This window comes from Rana temporaria, chromosome 5 (genome assembly GCF_905171775.1).
Source record: "Rana temporaria chromosome 5, aRanTem1.1, whole genome shotgun sequence".
In the NCBI taxonomy this organism is placed as follows: Eukaryota; Metazoa; Chordata; class Amphibia; order Anura; family Ranidae; genus Rana; species Rana temporaria.
The window spans coordinates 289,687,286-289,711,985 of NC_053493.1; the positions used below are offsets into that span (position 1 = coordinate 289,687,286).

The 24,700-nt window shown below is 42.0% G+C and overlaps 1 protein-coding gene across 7 annotated transcripts in view; it reads left to right on the plus strand.

Moving 5' to 3' along the window:
- The window catches only part of PIEZO2 (piezo type mechanosensitive ion channel component 2), a 432,615-nt gene extending 408,288 nt beyond the window's left edge, over nt 1-24,327 (plus strand). For all 7 annotated transcript variants that reach the window (XM_040353951.1, XM_040353956.1, XM_040353950.1 and 4 more), the window contains 8 exons: nt 3,305-3,452; nt 4,646-4,834; nt 10,136-10,222; nt 13,497-13,669; nt 16,124-16,240; nt 21,582-21,661; nt 21,748-21,925; nt 23,569-24,327. In XM_040353951.1, coding sequence (XP_040209885.1) covers nt 3,305-3,452; nt 4,646-4,834; nt 10,136-10,222; nt 13,497-13,669; nt 16,124-16,240; nt 21,582-21,661; nt 21,748-21,925; nt 23,569-23,821 — 1,225 coding nt within the window. In that variant the 3' untranslated portion in view covers nt 23,822-24,327. The remainder of the gene's footprint in view (nt 1-3,304; nt 3,453-4,645; nt 4,835-10,135; nt 10,223-13,496; nt 13,670-16,123; nt 16,241-21,581; nt 21,662-21,747; nt 21,926-23,568) is intronic.
- The last annotated feature ends 373 nt before the right edge of the window (nt 24,328-24,700 follow it).

Consider the following 24,700-nt stretch of genomic DNA (forward strand, 5'->3'; position numbering starts at 1 on the left):
TCTTTGAAAACAAAAATTATCTTTAAAAAAAGGGCGAACAAATTGCTCTCACGCCCACAAGATCTACTTGTCATACACAATTTATATATCAAAACGTAGGTATGCTTGTCTGGTTTCAGGCAATGTGATCAGTTTTGTGATACGTATTTTAGTTTTAGTTCCAGGAGCTTCTAAAGGACAAGAGTGACAAAACCACTCTCATTGACCGTCCATGTTAAAAAAAATTAAAATTTTCCTGCAAAACACACAAAGACGCTCTTTTCTAAATCGCTGGCATGGCCACAATTTTAAGTTTATCAACATAAATTTCATATCGATGCGTTCACAAGGGCCGTGTCTTTCAAACGGTGAAGTCGCTGTATCGATCGCATGTACGGTTGTGGATTTATTACGTTTTGTTTGGAGGCGTAATTCATGTATTGGTCTGTGAATTAAAAGGCGTTTGTAATGGAATTTCTTTCCATAAATAGCTTTCTACCTCAGTGCAATATTCCTCCTCACTGACCTGGGGGGAGGGGAAACCTCTTGAGGGGGGAGGGGCGACCAGGAAGTCAGCATACTCTCTACTTTGCAGATAGAGAAAGGAGCTGTGTGTCCTAAAGATAGTGTAGTGGTTATGGTGAATGGCTTTGGTGCGGGCTCAGCAATTCAGCATTCCCACTCGCATTTTCCTCAGGGAATGCATTTTCTAGTTATTATTCTTCTTCTTAATTTTATTCCGTACGTTTTTTGGCTCTGCGTAACTTCTGCATACTTTCAGCTATTGAGACCATTTAACTTTTAAAATGTTCGTCTCATTCAGCTAACGATGGGACTTCTTCAAGTTTTTTTGTACTATTTATACTTTTTAAAATATTAAGCTTTTAGACACTTTTTTTTAACATTGAAGTCAATGAGAACATCCTTTTTCCTGCTTCAAAACACACGTTCTGCCAAAAGTTTCAGCTCCTTCATACTTTCACTTACAGACACCAAACAAACTTTAAAGCGGTCACAAAATATTCAGCTATCCAAACATGACTTTTTAGATTGATATCTTATACGGTTTTTGTGAAAACGCAATTTACGTTTAGTGATTTTTTTATCGGTTATAATGTAATCCTATGGAGCAGGTTTAGAGTGTGTCATGTGACCTTTAGAGTGGAGATCTTTGAAAACAAAAATTATCTTTAAAAAAAGGGCGAACAAATTGCTCTCACGCCCACAAGATCTACTTGTCATACACAATTTATATATCAAAACGTAGGTATGCTTGTCTGGTTTCAGGCAATGTGATCAGTTTTGTGATACGTATTTTAGTTTTAGTTCCAGGAGCTTCTAAAGGACAAGAGTGACAAAACCACTCTCATTGACCGTCCATGTTAAAAATTTAAAAAATTTTCCTGCAAAACACACAAAGACGCTCTTTTCTAAATCGCTGGCATGGCCACAATTTTAAGTTTATCAACATAAATTTCATATCGATGCGTTCACAAGGGCCGTGTCTTTCAAACGGTGAAGTCGCTGTATCGATCGCATGTACGGTTGTGGATTTATTACGTTTTGTTTGGAGGCGTAATTAATGTATTGGTCTGTGAATTAAAAGGCGTTTGTAATGGAATTTCTTTCCATAAATAGCTTTCTACCTCAGTGCAATATTCCTCCTCACTGACCTGGGGGGAGGGGAAACCTCTTGAGGGGGGAGGGGCGACCAGGAAGTCAGCATACTCTCTACTTTGCAGATAGAGAAAGGAGCTGTGTGTCCTAAAGATAGTGTAGTGGTTATGGTGAATGGCTTTGGTGCGGGCTCAGCAATTCAGCATTCCCACTCGCATTTTCCTCAGGGAATGCATTTTCTAGTTAACTATTTGCATTTTTAAAGCAACATGTGTCAGTACCTGAATTTGACTTGAAACTAATCAGGTATACTGCATGCAAATATGCTAACATGGAACATGCTGATAGGAGGAGAGAGAGAGCAGAGGGAGAAGAGAGGTGACCTGACCAGTCTGCTGCTGCTCTTTACAGCTCAGACTGGTGGTGGGAAGAGGACATTTCCTTAACAAGTAGGCGGATCAGGGCTTTAAAGTGGTTGTTAAGCCACTCTGTTCTCTTTCCACAATCTTCTCTGTTTGCTAACGACAAGTGTCCCAGTGTGGTGCTTTATAAATAAAATGCTGCTATATATCTGATTTCAGAGTGCCACTCGGTGCTCACGTGATCGGCCAGATCTCCCCTCTCCCGATATGACAGCTAGAGCAGGGGGGTTTGAGAATCCCCCGCTGACGTCAGTTGGGAGGGGAGGAGGAAATAGCCGGCCGGTCACGTGAGCGCTGAGCGGCGCTCTGAAATCAGGTATATAGTGGCATTTTATTTATAAAGCACAGCACTGGGACACTTGTCATTAGCAAACAGGGACATCTGTGTGAAAATGTAAGAGATTTAAGAGTAATTTTAGCACAGGAGGGGGAGCGGGTACTCGTAAGAGCTGACAGGCAGGAAGGGTGGGGAAGAGGACGAAGGCACGTAAACTGACCACTGTGTCAGGCCTTTACAGCCATGATAAACTGTGGTCAGTTTACAGAGGGGATGGCAGAACCAAGCAGGATCACCCAGGTATTTCCGGTGATACAGAGGAACAAATTACACAGCACAAGCACTGTTCTGCATAACATGTTTAAAAGGAACAGGATCAAATTTTTTTTTTTGGGTAACAAACACTTTAAACGTTTCTCTGACTTGCTGTTCCAGGTTTAATTTGTACAAATGAAAATCTGCCATGTGTGATGTGGCATATTTACTTCCTTGCCTTAAAGAAGCAAGGATTTTAGCCATAATTTTATACATGTGTCCTGAATGGACAAGTATTTGACTTTGTATCAACCTCTTAAAATCTTTGTACATCAGAGCTCAAAATGACATGGAGAAAAAGCAATGGCAGCCAATCAGTTGTGCTTTAGTGCAAGGAAAGGCTTGGAGAAAGTTAGTTGCATCACATAACAGCAGTAGAGAAAATACATTTCTCCACTGGTTGTGCTATCTAGCTGGGTTGTGTATATCTTGGGAATGAATGGCATAAATACAAATCCTATGCAAGTAAAAGAGCTCCTGTGTAATTCTTCTATGCATGTAGCTGTTTGCCGGACATTCAGTTTTAATACAAAGTAAAATGTCACCTAGCATACACACATGAAGTAAATAACATCATATACTGTATGTCCAGTTTTACAAAGTATTAACAAGAAGAAATGAATTTCCACACAGACTTTCTGCAAGGCAAGTAGAACTTTCGATGGCTCTAGTGATATGTGATGTCTTTCCACAGGTTTCGCTTGGTGCCATTTTTAACTGAGCTACGAGCTGTCATGGATTGGGTATGGACTGACACCACACTCAGCCTTTCCAGCTGGATCTGTGTGGAAGATATTTATGCTCATATATTTATACTAAAATGTTGGCGAGAATCTGAAAAGGTAATTAATGTCTTGTCATTGCATTATACAATATAAAAATGAACATGAATGTGTCATAGAACATTATTAGCTAAAGGAAAATAAAACATACAATTATCCTTGATGCATTTGCCTTTAATTTTATCTTTAACATTCTTAGCTGCTAACAAAAAGTTCAGAATGCAGCTAATGTGTTTGTTTTAAGTATTTAAAGTGGATGTAAACCCCATTTTTTTTATTTTTTTTGAGGTCACAGTGTAGAGACTAAGATTTCCTATCATCTGTGCCCAGTCTTGCCACACAGAGTTAATTCAGCGCTGAGCAAGCCTATTTTTATTGTTCAGTGAAATAAAACAGACTTCCAGATAAAGACCAAAGTCCTTGCTTGAGTGACAGGTTATTTACATATCTCGTGCACTAGCTTGCAGACATGCACAGCTTCTGTAAAGTGCACAATTCACATCCCCCTCCCCTCTCCTCCTCACCTCTCCCATCCAGCTCTCCCAGGATTGGCTGTCTTTCCTGCAAGCACGTGCACGAAATATGTAAATAACCTGTCACTCAAGCAAGGACTTTGGTCTTTATCTGGAAATCTGTTTTATTTCACTGAACAATAAAAAGTGTAGGCAGTTATTTTTTATGTTTTACATAGCTATACCTGTAAAAAAGGCCAGCATGAAGTGATCTAACAGGACTTCATTTTCTGACTAAAGTTCCACTTTAATACTTACGTATGTTAACATGGAGAGTTAAGGTACGTAAGAATTAAAGTACAACTTTAATCATTTGAATGGGCATGAAATACACAGACTAAACAAAAAAAAGGAGACATGCCTAAATTTTTTCAATGCAGCACATCACAAAGTACACTGTTATTGTGTGTTGCTGTGCACTACATTAGTAAGGTGAGTTGGGGTACAATTAACCCCTAACAAACACTGGTCATGCGATCAGCTGATCTTTTCCCATCTCACCCCCATCCCCAGCATTCCAAACTTTTAAAAAGGATGCTGTGGGTAAGCAGAAAAGGGTTAGGAATGAATGGTACTGCCTTGTATTGTAGTAGAATGCGCAGTAACGGACACATTACATAATAGCAGTCCGAAAAGCTAAAAACACTTCTCTCACCATATTTAAAAACCTGTAAAAATACTTTGATATTGATGTTAGGGTGTTATGCGTGTATTTTAACATTTGCAATTGTTCTTCCTTAGCGATATCCTCAGCCCCGTGGTCAGAAAAAGAAAAAAGTTGTGAAATATGGAATGGGCGGCATGATTATCGTTCTTCTGATTTGTATTGTCTGGTTCCCTCTATTGTTCATGTCTTTAATAAAGTCAGTTGCTGGAGTCACAAACAAGCCCCTGGATGTCTCCATAAAAATCACCCTGGGAGGATATCAAGTAAGGCTTACCAGTGATATTGTTTTAAAATTACCCATACAGTTATGGTATAATGTTGCTTTTCTTTAGTGTTGTTTGCCATAAACAAAAACTAAAACACCTTTCACCAAGTGTTGTATGATGTGCAATTCCAGATTGGGTGCTGGCTTGTCGATCTGTTAGATGTCACCATATTCCTTCCAAACCTAAATTTAAGCCAAGTGACCCAATCTTAAAGAAAAATTATAGCATATTGTTGTAGTGTTGCCAGTGGTCTCCTTGCAGCCGATCTTTCCAAGTGACATGCCTTGTTTTGCTCTGTGTATATGGAGGCAGCCATCTTGGTAGAGTTTTGGTAAGACTCCATCAACAAGGAGGACAGTGAGCAGCAAAGTAGTGACAATCACCAAATCTCATTCCAAATCTCCTGAGACTTTCAGTCAGAGAAAGCAGTGATCTCACACCTCAGACACACTACTAGACTGTAGACACACAAGTCCCTATGCACGCTCACAGAAAGTGCACTTTTTAGCAGAAATTCAAGACTATTAGGTAGATTCAGTAAGAGTTAGGCCGGCTTATCAGTAGATAAGCCGACCTAACTCAGAATCTACGCCGACTTATGTTTAAGCGTATGCTCAAACAGAGATACGCTTAAACATATCTAAGATAGGACGGTTTGCGCCGTCCTATCTTAGATTGCAATATTTTGGATGGCCGCTAGGTGGCGCTTCCATTGCGGCCGGCGTAGAATATGTAAATGAGTAGATACGCCGATTCACAAACGTACGCCCGGCCGACGCAGTTCTTTTACGCTGTTTACGTAAGAGATATGCCGGGTAAAGTTAGAGCTAGGCCCTATTGGAATAATAATGTCAAGTATGGCCGCCGTTCCTGCGTCGAAATTCAAATTTTTTACGTCGTTTGCGTAAGTCGTCCATGAATCGGGATTTACGTCGTTTACGTCCACGTCAAAATCAATAGGCCCGTGCGGCGTACTTAGCCGCAATGCACACTGGGAAATGTAGGCGCCCGGCGCATGCGCAGTTCTCAAAAAACTTAAAAAACGTAAGGTCAAGCCCCATTAACATACAACACGCCACCCTCAAACACATTTGAATTAGGCGCCCTTACGCCCGCCGATTTAGGCTACGCCGCCGTAACTTAGCAGGTAAGTACATTGTGAATCATGTACTTGCCTAGCTAACTTACAGCGGTGTAGCTTAAATGCCTGAAGCTACGCCGCCGCAAAGTTAGGCATAGGTACCGGAATCTACCTAAAAATGTACATTTTTCAGGGTACTGCTTAGGCATAAATAAAATGTCTAGATATTTCCTATGACATAGCAAATTGGGAAAGTGAATATTAACTATGCAGAGTGAATGTTAGCAAATAAGGAGAACTTGTGTTTGCTTTGAATACCCAATCATGTACAAGGGAAACATTAGCACCTCTGATTGAACATACATTTGGAAATTCTATTTCTTTAGCTGTAGCAAATCTACTACAATGAGTCAGCTTACTCACATTGTAAGAAAGAGCAGTAAAGTGAGATTACTGGTATCTCCTTAAACATGTAATAAACTCCTGATGTCTCCTTAAAGAAGACCTGTCAACTGCACTATGCTATCAAATTGGGCCTTTTCAGCCCCCTATGCAGCAAAGCTACCCTTTGTTTGCAGGACATCACCACATACTGGTGTGGTTATGTATAGTGCACCAAAGCAAAATGCAAAGCAAATGTTGTCATAGCTGCTATTAAGGTTAGGCAACCCCCTTTATTTAAAATATAAGATAGGCCTAAATTGAGAGTCAGAGAATCTGCAAATAGAGGTAGTAGGGGGCTAGAGGATTCTGCAGGACGAAGGGGGCTGCACCATCAAGCATCAGGGCATCTCTGCCTTCTCTCTCTCGGATTGGCAGTGTTATACACCCACAGCATGCAGAGGAGGAGTTGAGTGACTAATGCCACGTACACATGATCGGAATTTCCGATGGAAAAAGTCCAACTGACTTTTTCCATCAGAAATTCCGACCGTGTGTATGCCCCATCAGAGAAATAATTCCATCGGAGTTTAAATATAGAAAATGTTCTATTTTACTCTGATCGAATTCGTCGGAATTCCGATGTGCTTTTGGCCAGGGCAAAAGTCTGATCGTGTGTATGCGGCATTACAAAGCCTGCCTTTTTCTTCCTCCTCCTAGGCGCAGAGCAGCCAGTTGTCTTTAACTGAAGATAATGCACCTTCTGCTTCCTCCTTCTTGTTTGCTAATACCACCATAGTCTTGCAAACTGGCAGTGAAGAGTCATCAGAATTAATTGATAACATGATCTTACTTACTTACTTACTTGCTGCATAAGGATGATCTTGGCCATTAACAAGTATTAATTTCTGATATTGAGGATGAGGAAGATAGCGCTAGAACCATAGAAGTTGGGACCATTAGGCGGGGAGAAGAAAGAGGTCATGATGTGCCAGTAGCTGGTGCTTACTGCCAGGTGGGCTCCACCTATGAGGAGGGGTGAATGATGAGGTGGCAGCCCTTCCATGAGTGTCACTGATTAAAGAGGAGGAAACCTCAGAGAGTGAGGCAGACCTGCAGTGCTGGAGGATTTTGTTCACGGACAGTGGCAGCTTACAGAGGACTGAAATGAGCAGTTAATTTAATACAACTGATGCAGGCCATTTCACAAAGCTCTGCAGTGGGCTTTTTCCAACATATCTGCTGTCAGAGCAGCATCCCTGATAAGACAAGTCAGTAGCAAAAGGCCCATACTCCTCCTCCTTGTTCCTCATTATGGCCATGCTGAAAAGAGACAAGCAAAGGCTTACACCTATGTAGCGTTCTCGCACATGCACCTTGTTATCCCCAGCAGTATCCTTCCTAAGGCAGGTGTTTTTTTTTGTTGCTGCTAGAAGCAAGGAAAAAAATGTCCTCAGATCACCTCCACTTACATAAAACTGCTAGCTTTGCTGGTCCTTACATCAGTTTCCCTTTACATTACAGTCCACAGAGCTCTCCCTTAGAGCCCTTTCACATGGGCAGACTCTGCCAAGCAAATCCACCTGCTCAGTGGGGGAACTCTCTGCTGATCCCTGCTGAGCAGGCGGATGACAGGTCCGTGTCTGCTCCACTTGTGCAGAGTGGACACGGTCACAGACTGCTGTTCTCTATGGACCGCTCTGACTGTCATCCAATCTGCTAGAGCGGATGCAGACAGGTGTAAATGGACACGTCTGTTTACATCCGACCTCCCCATACAAAACAATGGGTAGTCCAATCAGTTCAAATGTGTAAAAGGGGTCCTGCTGCAGGACCAAGATCAAGGGCCCCACCTGATGGGAGAAAAGGACACCAGGATCATTAAAATGGCCCCCGGGACCAGAGGTCCCAGGGGCCCTTCATGGTACTTTCATGGTTTCTTGGGGGCCCTGAGGGTTCTAGTTACGCCTCTGGGCATAGGCATTGACTGCAGTAAGGCTGCAATTATGGGCATGGTGAAACTGCATTATGGGCAGGGTGAGACTGCATTATGGGCACGGTACGGCTGAGATTTTGGGCACTGTGAGGCTGTGATTATGGGCACTGTGAGACTGCATTATGGGCACGGTGAGGCTGCGATGATGGGCACAGTCAGGCTGTGATGATGGGCACGGTCAGGCTGCGATGATGGGAACAGTGAGGCTGCAAGGATGGGTACACTGAGGCTACATTTGATGGGCACTGTTGAGGCTGCATTGATCTCTTGTACCATGTCTGCATCCTCTGACCATCTCCTGTATCATGTCTACATATCTTACCATCTTTAGTATCATGTCCTCAGGCTCTAACCATCTCCTGTACCATCCCCACAACCTCTGACATCTTCTGTACCATGCCTGAATCCTGTGACATCTCCTGTACCATGCCGCAGTCTCTGCCATCTTGACATCTCCTCCTGTACCATGCCCGCAGCCCCTGGCATCTCCTGTATCATGCTCACAGCCCCTGGCATCTCCTGTATCATGCCCGCAGCCCCTGGCATTTCCTCTACCATGCCCACAGCCCCTTGCATCTCCTGTACCATGCCTGCAGCCCCTGGCATCTCCTGTACCATGCCCGCAGCCCCTGCATCTCCTGTACCATGCCCGCAGCCCCTGGCATTTCCTGTATCATGCCTGCAGCCCCTGGCATCTCCTGTATCATGCCCTGCAGCCTCTGACATCTCCTGTACCATGTCCACAGCCTCTGACATCTCCTGTATTATGTCTGCAACCTCTGACCATCTCCTGTTTTATATCATGTCTGCAGTCTGGAGAGGAGTCAACGGTGGGAGCACTGCTGGGATGGGGGTCATGGGAGAAGTCAGACATGTATGGACTGTGGAGAGGAGACTATAGGAAAACCAGAGCCACCAATCGGGAGCCGACTGACTGATCCCTGCACAGTGCACCTGAGAGGTGGTCAGTGACAGCGCCGCCAGGCCAGTCTGGGGGGGGGGGTCATTGATGTAAGGGGGAGTTGATGTAAGGTGTCCCCCTTGATGATTGCTCCACTTTTAAAACTTTTAACTGGAATTTGCTGATAGATAGATAGATAGATAGATAGATAGATAGATAGATAGATAGATAGATAGATAGATATCTCTATCTATCCCTAGCCCTATGTGCTTTCATATCTGTCTTATCTACCGTATTTATCGGCGTATAACACGCACAGGTGTATAACACGCACCCTAACTTTAAGAGGGGAGTTTCAGGAAATAAACTTTCCACTGCCCCCTGTGTATAACACACAGGCACAGTTTACCCTCTTTTTTCAGGGTAAAAAAGTGAGTGTTATACGCCAATAAATACAGTATATATAATACACTCTTCAAATGTGCTTTAAAATGTATGGTTTTCCCTTTCATGAACAAGAAAATAATGACGTTATTATGTTGGGCTGGTATAATAATGCTATGGGGCTGGTATGACATGTTTTCCAGGGCTGGTTTTTACTCCCAGTCCCAGGCCCTGGCTGTAATAGGCATGTGAAACTGGTAATAGGCTCCAGAGAAAGGTTCCTCAAAACAACTGGTGTGGCAAACAAAATCCTGGCCAGGCTCCTTCCTCCCATGCAGAATTGAACTGCTGGATAATGAGTAAATGGATGCTAATGATAATTATACATGACATTTAATTTGTTTTTGAATAGAGTAGTTACTGCTCCTAACAGGGAATATGTCTGAAATAGGTTGTAGATGCGATAAGAAATTTTAATTGTTTCTGTGTTGTTTATTATTTTACACATTGTAAGTAAAACGTATCACACATTCATGGATTTTATTTTCCCTTCAGCCTATTTTTACCATGAGCGCTCAACAAAACCAGCTTATAGATATGACGGAGGGCATGTACAACAGATTTAAAAAACACAAAGACACCGTAAGTATAGAAACCTTATAACCTTATAACCAGAGTTGGTGCTTAAAGTCCTCCCATAAGCTGCTCACTCACTCTAATGTTCCATTATTTCTTGAATTGACTCATAATGAATTCATTATTAAGAACACTGACATTCCATTGCAATTAAACAGGGCAACAAGGCTTCTGGTTAGTTACAATGGCTATTGCGCTTTTGAATTAGCATTAAAAAATAAGTTGATCACGCACTAATCATAATCCAGCAAGTCCAGTAGTGTGTGGGCTTTTCTTCTCAATAGAAGTTGATATTTTTTAATTGACTTCTGTCAAAGGGACATGTTAGGAAAAAAAAAAAAATTCAATGAGCAGCTACAGCCACTAATCGGTGTATTCTGAAAGCAGCAGGTTCTGGGTTCCAGTGTTGGATGAATCGGTTTGCTTTTTTTTCATTGAGTTGCTTTCGGAATACAATGTCCAAGCAGGGGGGATTCTTCCATCCATTTCATTGGTGTAGATAGAGGCAGAGGCCTGAACAAATAACAAATAAGAACTAAGCATGTATGGCCAGCTTAAGAAATAGAAGAATACGTTCTTGTTGTTTATGAGGCTGTATGTCACGTAGCATCCCAGTACTGCTAATACACTTTATGACTTCATAAGATTAGTCTTAGTCAGGGCTTTTTTTCTCGAACAGGTGCTGGAACTCAATCACGATGCCCCAAAACTACTCCCCCCACCCACACCCTCCAAATCACATGGAATAGTGGGTGTGGTCAGTCAAATTTCATGGACAGCAGGAGGGTCTTAAAGGTCATTTAATACCAGGATTTCGTTACATACAGAGTTCAGGGGGTTACACACAGAGTGCAGAGCTTTGAATGAATGAATGAATGAAAACTTATATAGCGCAACACATGCGAACTTAATCGCTTTCACTTGTAAACACAGAAACCAGACTTTTGTGTTTACAAATGATTTTGGTGAGCAGGCACCAAAGGGTCAAAGCCAGAGGTGGTGGAATGAGTTCCACCAAGTTCCCCCTGAAAAAAAAGCCCTGGTCTTAGTATATTATGCGTCATTCCATAGTAGCAACCAGTGTTAATTTCGTAGACTAAAACGACTAAAACATTTTAGTCGACTAAACTAATACTATTTTAGTCAACTAAAAAACAACTAAAACTAAAACAATTGAGATGACTAAAATACAACTAAAACTAAAATGGGACTAAAAGACTAAAACTAAATTGAAATTTGAATTTAAAATGAACACTGGTCTGTAGTGCATGTTCATACCTCAATACCATAAATAATAACATATGAGATTTTTCACTCCAGCAGTATATAATGAGTTTGGAAATTGTAGAGAAATGTTAACTAATGCATTTAATTAATTACACCCATTCGATTTTAGACGACTAAAATTAGTTTTAGTCGAGTAAAATCTACTGGAGATTTAGTCGACTAAATCTAAAACAATTGCAGAAGACTAAAATGGGAGTAAAACTAAAATGCCATTTTAGTCCTAAGACTAAAGCCCTGTACACACGATTGGTTCATCTGATGAAACGGACCGATGGACCGTTTTCATCGGACGAAACGATCGTGTGTGGGCCCCATTGGTTTTTTATCCATCGGTGAAAAAAAATAGAACCGGTTTTAAATTTTTCTTATGGTTAACAAAACGATAGAAAAAACGATCGTTTGTGGGGAAATCCATCGGTCAAAAATCCACGCATGCTCAGAATCAAGTCGACGCATGCTCGGAAGCATTGAACTTCATTTTTCTCAGCAGGTCATAGTGTTTTACGTCACCGCGTTGGACACGATCGGATTTTTAACCGATGGTGTGTAGGCAAGACTGATGAAAGTCAGCTTTATTGGATATCCGATGAAAAAATCCATCGGATTAGATTCCATCAGATATCCGATCGTGTGTACAGGGCATCAGACTAGCCAGTAAAGTCGTTGTCGCTGTATAGCAGCGAAGCAGAATGGAAGTTTTTAACCTTTTTTTAGTAAATGGTTGGGCTGTCTCTTTGCTGGATTGGTGCTGTCTCTTTGCTGAACTGGGCTTTCTCTTTGTTCGATTGGGCTGTCTCTTTGCTGGATTTGTGCTGTTTCTTTGCTGGATTTGGGCTGTCTTTTTGCTGGACTGAGGCCTTGTACACACGACCAAACATGTCTGCTGAAACTGGTCCGCGGACCAGTTTCCGCGGACATGTCCGACCGTGTGAAGGGCCTACCGGACCGGATTCCTGGGCTAGCGGACAGGTTTCCAGCGGACAAAAGTTTCTTAGCATGCTAAGAAACTTGTCCGCTAGAACCATGTCCGTCGGACATGTTCGATGGTCAGTATGACTCATCGGACATGTCCGCTGGTTATGACGTATAACCAGCGGCTCGAAATCCTGCGCATGCGTCGAATTGATTTGACGCATGCGTAGAAGCATTAAACTTCCGCGTCAGAGAACGTCGGTGTCGTATACGTCACCGCGTTCTCTGTCCGCGGGGATTTTGGACTAATGGTGTGTACACACATCAGACCAAAACCTCCCAGCAGACATGTCCGATGAAATTGGTCCGCAAGCCGTTTTCATCGGACATGTCTGGCCGTGTGTACAAGGCCTTAGCTGTCTCTTTGTTGGAGTGGGCTGTCTCTTTGCTGGATATGGCGTCATCTCTTAACTGATATGGGGCCATCTCTGTGTTGGATTGGGCTGTCTCTTTGCTGGATATGGGGGTCATCTCTTTACTGGATATAGGGGTCGTCTCTTTACTAGATATGGGGCTGTCGCTTTGTGGGATATGGGCCTGTTGAAATCATCTGGAAGTGCCTCTGAGCTTACTTTGGTAAGTGCTGGGTATTTCTAATGTTTTGTGCATTTTTCAATGTTGCTTTTTATTTAAAAAGTCCATACAAATTTCTTGCACAGCCCCCTAAATTATACTTGGTTACCTGTTCTCCAAAGGGTGCGGTGCTAGGAGGTGTGTAGGGATGGAGACAAGGGGCGTTCCTGGAGGGAGGTTCTACATGTGGGCAGGGGGCAGAGACCAGTGTGGCCTAGGGGAGTGGGATGAGTTTCTTCACCTTTTCTCTGAGAAGAAAAGACCTGAACTTAGTAATACATTAATAGACAGTACAGCAAAAATTGTGACAACTTTTAGCTTTTCTCAATGCCCCTAAATAGTTCCCATTTTTTTTTGCTGTTGAGTTCTGTTTAATGGTGAGGCTTAAATTAGTGCAAATAAAAAGATGCTTCTGCCTATTGTAACACAGAGTTGTTTATTCTTTCAGACTGCTCTTCAGTTCTTGGAAGCCTATGCATCAGAAGACATTATTATTGCAGAACTAGAAGGAAATTCGAATTCTCTATGGACCATTAGCCCTCCGAGCAGAGCAATGATGATAGAAAGCATTGCAGATTTAACTCATGAATTCACATTGGTTGTTTCCTGGGCTATTCATAGGTATGGATATGTGTCACAATTCTTCTGCACCTGTCAGCAACATCAAATTAAAACTTAACATGTTTATGCAGTACTGATCAATCTGAAATAATATATAAAGTGTCAGAAATCAATTTTGTTAAAGGAGAAGTCCAGCTTGAGTATGTTTGGCTGGGCTTCTCCTATGGGTCGCAATTCGTTTTGCCCACCTGTGACCCGTTTTCATTCTGAATTCCATTCCCTGCTGATGTCACAGGAATCAGTCCAGGCACCGCGTTATCACAACAATAAAGTCTGAATCCTCCAGGCGCCTGGACTGATATCTGTCTCAGCCTTTCAGTAAGCCACTGAGAGCCTGATATGGCCGCTCCGAGTTTTGGACTACATTTATGTGATTTGGATTTACAAAAAAAAGTGCAGAATGGATCAAGTAGTTTATCACTATGGCTTTTGATTTTTGCCTGGAAAAAGCACAATAGATATTGTCATTTTTTATTTATTTTTTTGACCAGTCTGCAGACTCAAGCAGGTTTTGATTATCAATTTATTATCAGTAGTAAAAATAGCCCCAAATTACATTTTATAGAATTCCGGCCTTTGGCAATGATTGGTCAATGTACTAAATGTATTTCTAAAGTCTAATAATTTTACCCTAATGCATTCTAAGCATTAATTAAGATATACTGCGGCAGGCCGGCTCTCCTGTGCGAAATCACGTACCAGGTATGTGATTTTGTGTACAGGGTCTGAGTGACTGAACACAGCGGGAGCCAATCACCGGGTCCAGGAGACTCGATGTCCGCCAGGACCTGCCGATCGTTGACAGGAGAGGCAGAATGGCTGCCTATGTCAACAAGTCAGACCACCGTTCTGTCAGAGAGGAAGATGGAGATCTTGCGTTTCTGCTAAGCAGAAACATGGATCTCTGTCTTCCCCCAGTTAAGCCACCCCCACACAGAAGAAAGCACTCCCTAGGAGCACACTTAACCCTTTGATCACCTCAATGTTAACCCATTCCCTGCCAGTGTCATTAGTACAGTGAGAATGCATTTTTTTTTCCGCACTGATCACTGTATTGGTGTTACTGGTCTCCAAAAAGTGTCACTTAGTGTCCGATTTGTCCACTGCAATGCCGCAGTGCCGCTAAAAATCAATGATTGCCATCATTACTAGTAGAAAATAGAAATAAAAATAAAAATTCCGTAAATCTATCCCATAGTTTGTAGAAGCTATAACTTTTGCACAAACCAATCAATGTACGCTTACCAAAAACATGTAACAGAATACATATTGGCCTTAATTAATAAATAAATTCGATTTATAAAAAAAATATTATTGTGTATATTTTATAGCAGAAAGTAAACAATATTGTGTTTTTTTTTTTTTTATTGTCATTCTTTTTTTGTTAATAGCACAAAAAAATTAAAACCGCAGAGGTACCACCAAAACAAAGCTCTATTTGTGGGGAAAAAAACATCAATATGTATTTGGGTACTTGGCTACCGCGCAATTGTCAGTTAAAGTAGCGCAATGCCGTATCGCAAAAAATGGTCTGGTCATGAAGGGGGTAAACCTTCCAGGGCTTAAGTTGTTGAGGTAAAAATATCGCCACTACCCGCCTCCATCCCCTCTCTTCTTCTTCTTCTCACAGGAGACTCTGAGAGCAGCAGGAGCTTCTGCTGCTGTCAGTCAAATCTTGTAAGAGCCAGCGGGGGCACGGCCCTGCTGGGCTGTGTGTGTCTACGGATGCACACAGCCTGGCAGGGAAGCGTGCCCGCAAGGGTGCCTCCTCAGAAGCTGGCTTGCTGAGGAGGCACTCAGATGTAGAAGAAGCAGAGGGTGCTGGCGGGGGGACTCCAGAAGAGGAGGTAAAGGGCCTCTATATGCAATACCATTGCACATAGCAGGTAAGAATAACATCTCTTATCTTTCAATGTAAAAAAAAAAAAATAACCTTTACAACCACTTTAACATTTTAGTGGCTGTTAATTTTTTTTAACTGCTGTGAACATAAAGTACAGCTTTGTTGCAAAGTTAGGATTTCACAAAAGGAAATCATCCCATCCTTGCCTGTCATGTAGGGTGATACAATTTACTGCACTATGATGGCTGTTACTATAAACATTAACCTAAGACTCTTGCCTCTACCAACCCAATGCTGGCTGCCCTATAGGGTTATACTTTAGGTAGTTCCAGCTGTCCACAGTATGTATAAAGCTATAAACATATTTGTGTTAGTCATGTGTGGCTAATATCTGGCTATAAAACTGAATTTGCTTCCTACCTAAAGACCAGTCAGTGTTCCCCTTTACATGTTTCTACCAACAGAAACGAGAAAAGCTGATCGATTGTAGTGACTGTTCTTCAATCAGACACCCTATATAAAATATATTATCTGAAATGTTTTTTGCACTTTTATCTGCATACTGAGCATTGTTTGCCGTTTGCTCATTTCTTTTCTGTACACCCACATAGGAACATGAGTCTTGGAGCCAATGCAGAGATCTCGGGTGAGAAACATACCGTTTCATTGTCGAATGAAACACGAACAGCCCTGGCCAACATGTTGAAACTAAACACTTCAACTCCAGTGTAAGTATGAGTATACTTATGAGTATTTATTCAAAGACTCTGTACTCAATGGTTGTTATATACTAAAGCGAATACAGTGGAACCTTGGTTTAAGAGTAACTTGGTTTGAGAGGGTTTTGATTTGCGAGCAACTTTTTTTTTTTAATTCGCAAGACGAGCAATATTCAAGCTAAATAGGCCTGCAGTAACTAATTTGGCTTGAGGTACGGGGGCGCAGAAGCTGAGCAGAGCTGAAACTAGGCATGCAGTACCTCATTTGGCCTGAGGTACGGGGGCGCAGGAGCCGAGAAAAGCCAAACATTGGCCTGCAGTACCTCATTTGGCCTGAGGTACAGGAAACAAGCCGAAGTGTCCTTGGGCCTTTTCGGCCATTTTCGGCGCTCTCTGGCGCCCCCACCTCTGGCTGCATTCGGTATTGCATCCCATTGAAGTCAATGCGGAACAAATTATTTTCGTTTCCATTGACTTCAATGGGAAAACTCGCTTTGATATGCGAGTACTTTGGATTACGAGCATACTCCTGGAATGGATTATGCTCATAATCCAAGGTTAAACTGTACACAAGAGTAGAGATAAATTGCTGTGGAACACTTGCATTATTAATGTAGGGAAAATACGATCCTTGAACTTATCTAGCTAATTTATACTGGTGTTTAATGCAATGCAGTCTTAAGCCTCATACACACTGATCGGATTATCCGACGGGAATTGAATGATGATAAGCTGTTGGCAGAAAATCCGACCGTTTGTATGCTCTATCGGACAACTGTTGTCGGATTTTACGCAGACAAATGTGGGATAGCATGCTTTAAAATTGTCCGCCAACAATTGTGTGTTGTCGGATTTTCCGATCGTGTGTACACAAGTCCGTCGGACAAAACTCCAAAATACATACACGCATGCTCGGAAGCATTGGTCATCATAACACAACATTACCAGAAGTTGCCCAAAGGGTGGCGCTAAAGGCTAAAGAGCTGAAAAAACACATCGTTTCGTGTTTTTTTTGGACGACAATTCTTTTCCATTTGTTTCCTGGCCAACGCCCTTCAGACAAAAGTCCTACGCTTAGTCCGCAGAAAATCTGATCGTGTGTATGAGGCTTTAGTTTGACATGCATGTTGAACATCCAGATAATGCTGTTTTTTTTGCTATGTGTTACGATTTTCAGATGTTGAATCTTACAACCCACCGAAAATTCAACAAATGTAAGCGTTAATCTGTGTAGGCTCATAATCATTAGGAAAACAACGTAAACGACGGAAAAAGCCGACGCTGACCCGACGCCATACTTAACATGGCATACGACGGACCTTCGTAAACTTACCCCTGATATAGCAGGTGTAAGTTTACGCTTACGGAAACGTCATATACTCACTGCGTCGTCCGCGCGTACGTTCGGGAATCTCGCATAAATAGCTAATTTGCATAGACGAAGGGGAAAACGACGAGGCGAGACCTAGCGGCGGGAAAAAAATTGCATTTAAGATCTGACAGCGTAAGAGCCTTACGCCTGTCAGATCTAAGGGATATCTACGCGTAACTGATTCTAAGAATCAGTCGCATAGATACGACGCCCCAGATTAGGACTTACGATGGCGTTGCGCCGTCGTAAGCCCTTTGAGAATCTGGGCCATAGAGAAATACACCAATCACCTGGTGGCAATTTCTCTCCTGATAAGGCACATAGTAGATACCATGAAGATATGATTTGGTTTGGTATGTTGAGGATACGATCCATGCACCAGCGCATGCGCATAACATTTAGTTAATCAGGCCCAATGTGTGTTAATCAGCCCTTAGCTATTTCCTATTTTTTGATGCTGTAAATAAACTTGGGATATCAAAATTAACTTGCGGTCATTGGTGTCAGTGGCACTAAGAAATAACAGCTCTATGCACACTAGCTTTAAAAAACGCTCCTAGCAGCAACTTTTGAAGCAGAAAAAAAGAAAAAGTTTTGATTTTGGGAGCGAAAAAGCTGAAAGCTGCTAAAAGCTGGCACAAAAACACTATTATGAGCGTTTTTTATACAGCGTTTTTATGGAATTTTTTGAGCTTATAGTGTGCATGGAGTCATTGGCGTTAGTGAAAGCTGAGCAGACCCGCCATCTGCCCATGCTGGAACGCTCGCCCCCAGCTTATTTTCACTAGCCTAATGCAATCAGGCGAGTGGAAATTTTGGGGGCTGGTGTATGACTAGCATTACACGTCTGCCTGTCCACAAAGACTTTCTGTTTTCATGGTCCTTTTTAGCATTCCTGATAAAACTTGTGTGACCCCAACAAACGCGCCCCCCCCCCCTAACAGAAAAGCATTGGTCTGCTATGCAAACAAGTTCAACAACATTAAAATATATATATAATTCAATATGAATTCAAGGAAAGGGAGAACACAGGCCTCAGTGCAGGAAAGTATACGTATAAAGTGTGGGGTGCAGTAAGCAGGAGAGGTCAGGGGAGTCCAGAGGCTGGGATGGAGCAGAGGAAGCCAGGGGGCAGCAGTATTGCTAGTGCATTGTCAGAAGAAAGAAGAGATTATAAATAAACAGAGTTAGCAAATGTAAGAAACAATTGTGTATGAAGGGGAGGAGCCAGCACCGCTTTAGCATGCTTCTGTGAACTTCTTCCACACTCACTTCACACAGCTGCCCTGAAGCAGTAAAGCATGTGGAGCCTAAGGTGTTAATCCTTCGTATTGTGTAAAAAAAAACAGTTTGATCCTATCTTCTCTGATCCTCCCGTCTTTTACTGTCCCCAATCCATCTGCTGATGGTACAGGCTTTAGAGGCACTCTGCACATGCTCAGTTTGGTGTGTATTGCTAGAGAGTTTTTTTTTCTGAAAGGGTGTATGTGATCAGCACAGGGCCAATCAGCACTGTCCAGACAAAGGGTCAGGGGTCATGCAACCTCATAGGACAGTCAGAGGAGAATGAAAACTCCTCCTACAAGCTTTAACCAGACACTGATAGAAAGGATAAGACTGTTATAAATTGCTGATGAGTAAAGGTACTTAGAAGTTTATATATACAAAAATAATTGCATTTCCATGTTCTGTGTACTGTGGGTGAACAAAATTAAGAAAATGCAGGGTCCTGGGTTTAGTAACACTTTAAGGCTTTTTTTGTTCAAGTTTTAGATAGAATGGAGAGGGATTAGAACCACTGTCAGTTTTTGGGTAAAGTAGTTATTCCTGCGCTACATCGGAAACTATGGGCCAGATTCATGTAGACTTAGGACGGGCGTATCAGTAGATACGCCGTTGTAAGTCCGAATCCCCGCAGTCGTATATTTAAGCGTATTCTCAAACTGAGATACGCTTAAATATTGCTAAGATACGACCGGCGTAAGTCTCCTACGCCATCGTATCTTAAATGCATATTTACGCTGGCCGCTGGGGGCGTGTACGCTGATTTACACCTAGAATATGTCATATCAGATAGATAAGCCAATTCACGAACGTACGCCCGGCCGTCGCAGTAAAGATACGCCGTTTACGTAAGGTGTTTTCAGGCGTAAAGATAAACCACCAAAAAGATGGCGCAGCCAATGTTAAGTATGGACGTCGGAACCACGTCAAATTTTTCACGTTTTATGTCGTTTGCGTAAGTCGTCCGTGAATGGGGCTGGGCGTAAGTTACGTTCACGTCGAAACCAATGAGTCTTTGCGGCGTAATTTGGAGCATGCGCACTGGGATACATCCACGGACGGCGCATGCGCCGTTCGTTAGAAACGTCAAATATGTGGGGTCAATAGTATTTTGCATAGAACACGCCCCCAACCAGCCTATTTTGAATTAGGCAGGCTTACGCCGCCCCAGTTGCACTACACCGCCGTAAGTTAGAGCGCAACTTCTTTGTGAATACAGGACCTGCTGCTCTAAGTTACGGCGGCGTAGTGTATCTGAGATACGCTACGCCCGCCGAAATCTATGTGAATCTAGCCCTATGTGTGCAGAGAGTAAAGGTGCGGCAACTACCGTATGGGCCAATCACTACCCACAGTGAGACATGGAAAAAATCAAGAGACGGTGTTGCGCTCCAATAGCATAGAATGGTGTAATTGGTAAAAATGTATAAATAACCAAAATAGTATAATTGATAAATGAATGTGCAAATATGCAAATAGACTGACTGAAGGATAAAAATCGCTATAAATGCTAAGATAAGGTGCATCCAAAGGTATACTATTGTCTCTAAGTGGTGATTTTATTTATGCACCTGAATCACCTTATCTGCACTGTTTGCACATTCATTCAGTACACCTTTGGATGCACCTTATCTTAGCATTTATAGCGATTTTTATCTTCCAGTCAGTCTATTTGCATATTTGCACATTCATTTATCAATTATACTATTTTGGTTATTTATACATTTTTACCAATTACACCATTCTATGCTATTGGAGCGCAACACCATGAGGCCTTGTACACACGGCCAGACACGTCCGATGAAAATGGTCCGCGGACCGTTTTCATCGGACATGTCTGCTGGGAGGTTTTGGTCTGATGTGTGTACACACCATCAGACCAAAATCCCCGCGGACAGAGAACGGGGTGACGTAGACGACACCGACGTTCTCTGACACGGAAGGTCAATGCTTTCACGCATGCGTCGAATCAATTCGACGCATGCGCGGGATTTCGGGCCGCTGGTTATACGTCATAACCAGCGGACATGTCCGATGAGTCATACTGACCATCGGACATGTCCGACGAGCATGGTTCCAGCGGACAAGTTTCTTAGCATGCTAATAAAATTTTGTCCGCTGGAAACCTGTCCGCTAGCCCAGGAATCCGGTCCGGTAGGCCCTACACACGGTCGGACATGTCCGCGGAAACTGGTCCGCGGACCAGTTTCAGCAGACATGTTCGGTCGTGTGTATGAGGCCTCACTGTCAGTTTTTATTGCTGTGCCCATGTGGAGGAGATTAGTGTTCTCTATTTGTCCTGTTTACCATTATCATCAAGTGAAAGTACAGAAAATCCCAAATTTGATGTTGTCCCCAGAGTAAGTAATAGCAAATAATAGAGGGGAAATCTTGCAATGGGGTACTAGTTCTGGTGATCTGGGGGGAACTTCTTGTTTGGCTATGGGACAGGAAGTAAAGGGGAATCTCTGAAAAGGGGACACAGATGACAAAAACAAAACAAAAAAAAATCTGGCAGTTGTTATAACCATCTGCTGCTCTAAAATATATAAAAAAGAACATTTGCCTATAGTTCTGCTTTAAGTCATTTTCCCACTGTATTCTAACTTGTTGAGAAGTTTTAGATGAAAATGATTTAGAAAGATGTAAATATATAAGTACATAACAATAATAGTGTTTTGTCTTGTTCCGCAGAACACTTGAAAAAATGTATCCATGGTACATAAAAGCACCAAAAGATTCAGTTGCAAGACCCATTCTGCAACTCCTTAAAGGTAAGCTTTTTTAAACATATACTGTAGTTCGTCTGTATATGGGTGACTAAAACACTATTGTTTTTAATCCTATACTTTATTCACAGGCCAAACATTTGTAAATATTAGCGTCTCTCTAAAAAGAGATGTTATTGGAGCTAGTGTTCAAGAATGGTGGGTCCTCAATCAATCCAATAAGAACTTTGTCGACAAAACTGGCTTGGAATTAATTGTTTTCAGCGATAAAGTCAGCCCTCCTAGTTTAGGATTCTTAGCAGGTTATGGGTAAGTACTTTTTTCTCATACCGTTATTATGGGTTGCTTCCTTTTAGACATGGCATTATTTAAAAACACAGGCTCCTTGGGACATGGTTTTACTGCTTAGAGCACAAAGTATTTTACATTGTAAGTGAACAGCCTGATTGTCCAAAATGCAAACAAGATTAACATGTCTTCACACTAATTATAACCACTTGCTGACTGTATAACTTACATATACGGCGGCAAGGTGGTTCTACTGTGCCAGATCATGTACCTAGTACATGATCCTGCACTGCCAGGTCTGGGACGTGCATGTGTGCCACCGGCAACCTGCTCCCGCTGTGATTATACTCAATGTCTGCCGGCACTTGCCGATCATTGGGCAGAAAGACAGAATGCCGATTTGCCTATGTAAACAAGGCAGATCACCATTCTGTCAGTAGTAAAAGCACCTCCCACACAGTGCACAAGCACTGGCTAAGCACACCGTCAACCCTTTGATAGCCCCATATGTTTTTTTTTTTATTACTATTTGTATTGAGTTTACAGCGTTAAACGTAACAACATTTGGCCAATACAATAGAAATCACTGTAAATTGGTCACGCAGGAGAATATACCAAAACACATTTACTCCCCACCCAAGCTCTATTTGTGGGGAAAAAAAGGACATACTTTTTATTTGGGTACAGCATTGCATGACCACGCAATTGTCAGTTAAAATAGCGCAGTGCCGTATCACAAAAAAAAGGCCTGGTCATGAAAGGGGTAAATCTTCCAGCATTAGGATAAATAACCTTCTGTGTGTATCAGTCTCACTAGCACCCATTAATTACTTACCTGAGCCCCATCTCTGACCAGCGATGTCCACGAGTGTCTTAGCTATCCGGGACTATCCTCCTGATTGGCTGAGACACAGCAGTGGCGCCATTGGCTCCCACGGCTGTCAATTAAAGTCAGTTAGCCAATCAGGGGAGAGGGGGGGCAGGGCCAGGTTGGGGCTCAATGTCTGAATGGACGCACACAGCTGTTACTCATCTCAGGTGCCCCCATAGCAAGCTTCTTGCTGTGGGGGCACTCAAAAGGAGGGAGGGGCCAGGAGCAGTGAAGAGGGACCCAAGAAGAGGAGGATCTGGGCTGCTCTGTGCAAAACCAACTGCACAGAGGAGGTAAGTATAAAAAAAAATGTAAACTAGACTTTACAATCACTTTAATAAGCTTAATTTATTGTGCATTGTGATTTATAACTGTGTTAATTTGCTTTTTAAAATATAATTCAATATATTTTAGATATAGTGATTCACAGAGGGGGAAGATTTTCTAAGTGCAAATGTACATGGGTGCTTAAAGCTGAATTGTGTTACATTGGTCCAGCTTGGACCGATGTTCATATGCATATGCCATACCTGTGGGACTTCAATGGAAGCAGGAAATCACGATAGTAGTCAATGCTACTACAGTGATTGCCACTGTCTTACAGGTCGCATGCTGTGCGGCTGCCATGCTTCATAGTGAGCACAGAGATCCCTTACTCAGCATGGGCACCATCCGCAGAATACCCATCATTGTTTGAATGAATGCAAGGCATTCTCTGAATTGACAAGGTGATCCATTACCAAAGTACAACACAAGCATGATTTATGGAGTAACATGTATTTTCTATTCACAGAATAATGGGACTGTATGCCTCTGTGGTACTTGTAATTGGAAAATTTGTCCGTGAGTTCTTTAGTGGGATATCTCATTCGATCATGTTTGAAGAGCTACCAAATGTGGACCGTATATTGAAACTGTGCACCGACATTTTCCTAGTCCGAGAGACCGGGGAACTGGAACTGGAAGAAGATTTATATGCCAAACTAATATTCTTATACCGCTCACCAGAAACTATGATCAAATGGACAAGAGAAAAAAATAAATGACTTTCATGAACTCAGTAATTCAGTTGACTTTCCCTGGATTATTGAAAAGCACAATGTTATCATTGCTCTCATAAGAGCATAGACTCCTGTAATGAAGAAACTGTTTTTCCTCTTACAGTACTCAGTAGCAGCACACCAACAGGGACAGTACAGGAGATCTATTATTTTATTTGGTCTAAAAAAACAACTTTATCACAGTTACCTTTTTGTTAGAAGAGCTACAGAAGCTACATTGCCTAAAGATGTGACACCTACAAAATGATGGTAGGAATACAGTGACGATTGGGCTGTACAAGCTTTTCTTCAAGATTGATAACTTTTAGAATGTGCAATATGCTGCTTTACAGTGTCCTAAGCCCTCGACATTGCAATATGGCGATTCTTTTCATTCTGTCAAGAAGTGCAGCAGAAGGTCGTGCAGTGACTGTCCATTTGCCTGTGATACGGAAACAGATTATTTATGCATTAAAGCCTCGATGGACGTAGAAAACGTTAAAAAAAAAAAATACACCAAATGACAATCTTGTTAACTGCCTTATTTTTATTTTTACAACCTGACAGAATATTTTAATTAATCGTTATTGACTTTTCTCAGGAAAATTACACATTAACAAAGTGATCATCAAAAATTTATAACAACAGTATATGTTTGAAGTATTTAAGGTCATTTCCAACTGATTTAATTTGAGCTATTGAATGTGTTTGAGTGAAATGGAAAACATATTCCCACTGTTATTTATGGTTTACATATTTGACATAAAATTCTGACATATGCAGGTTAGTTTTTATTTTTATGTTTGTGGTCATCAATTCTATGTCATCATCCTTTGAAAATGGCCTTTCCTAATTTATCTTTGATATACATCTTCCGTTGTTTTC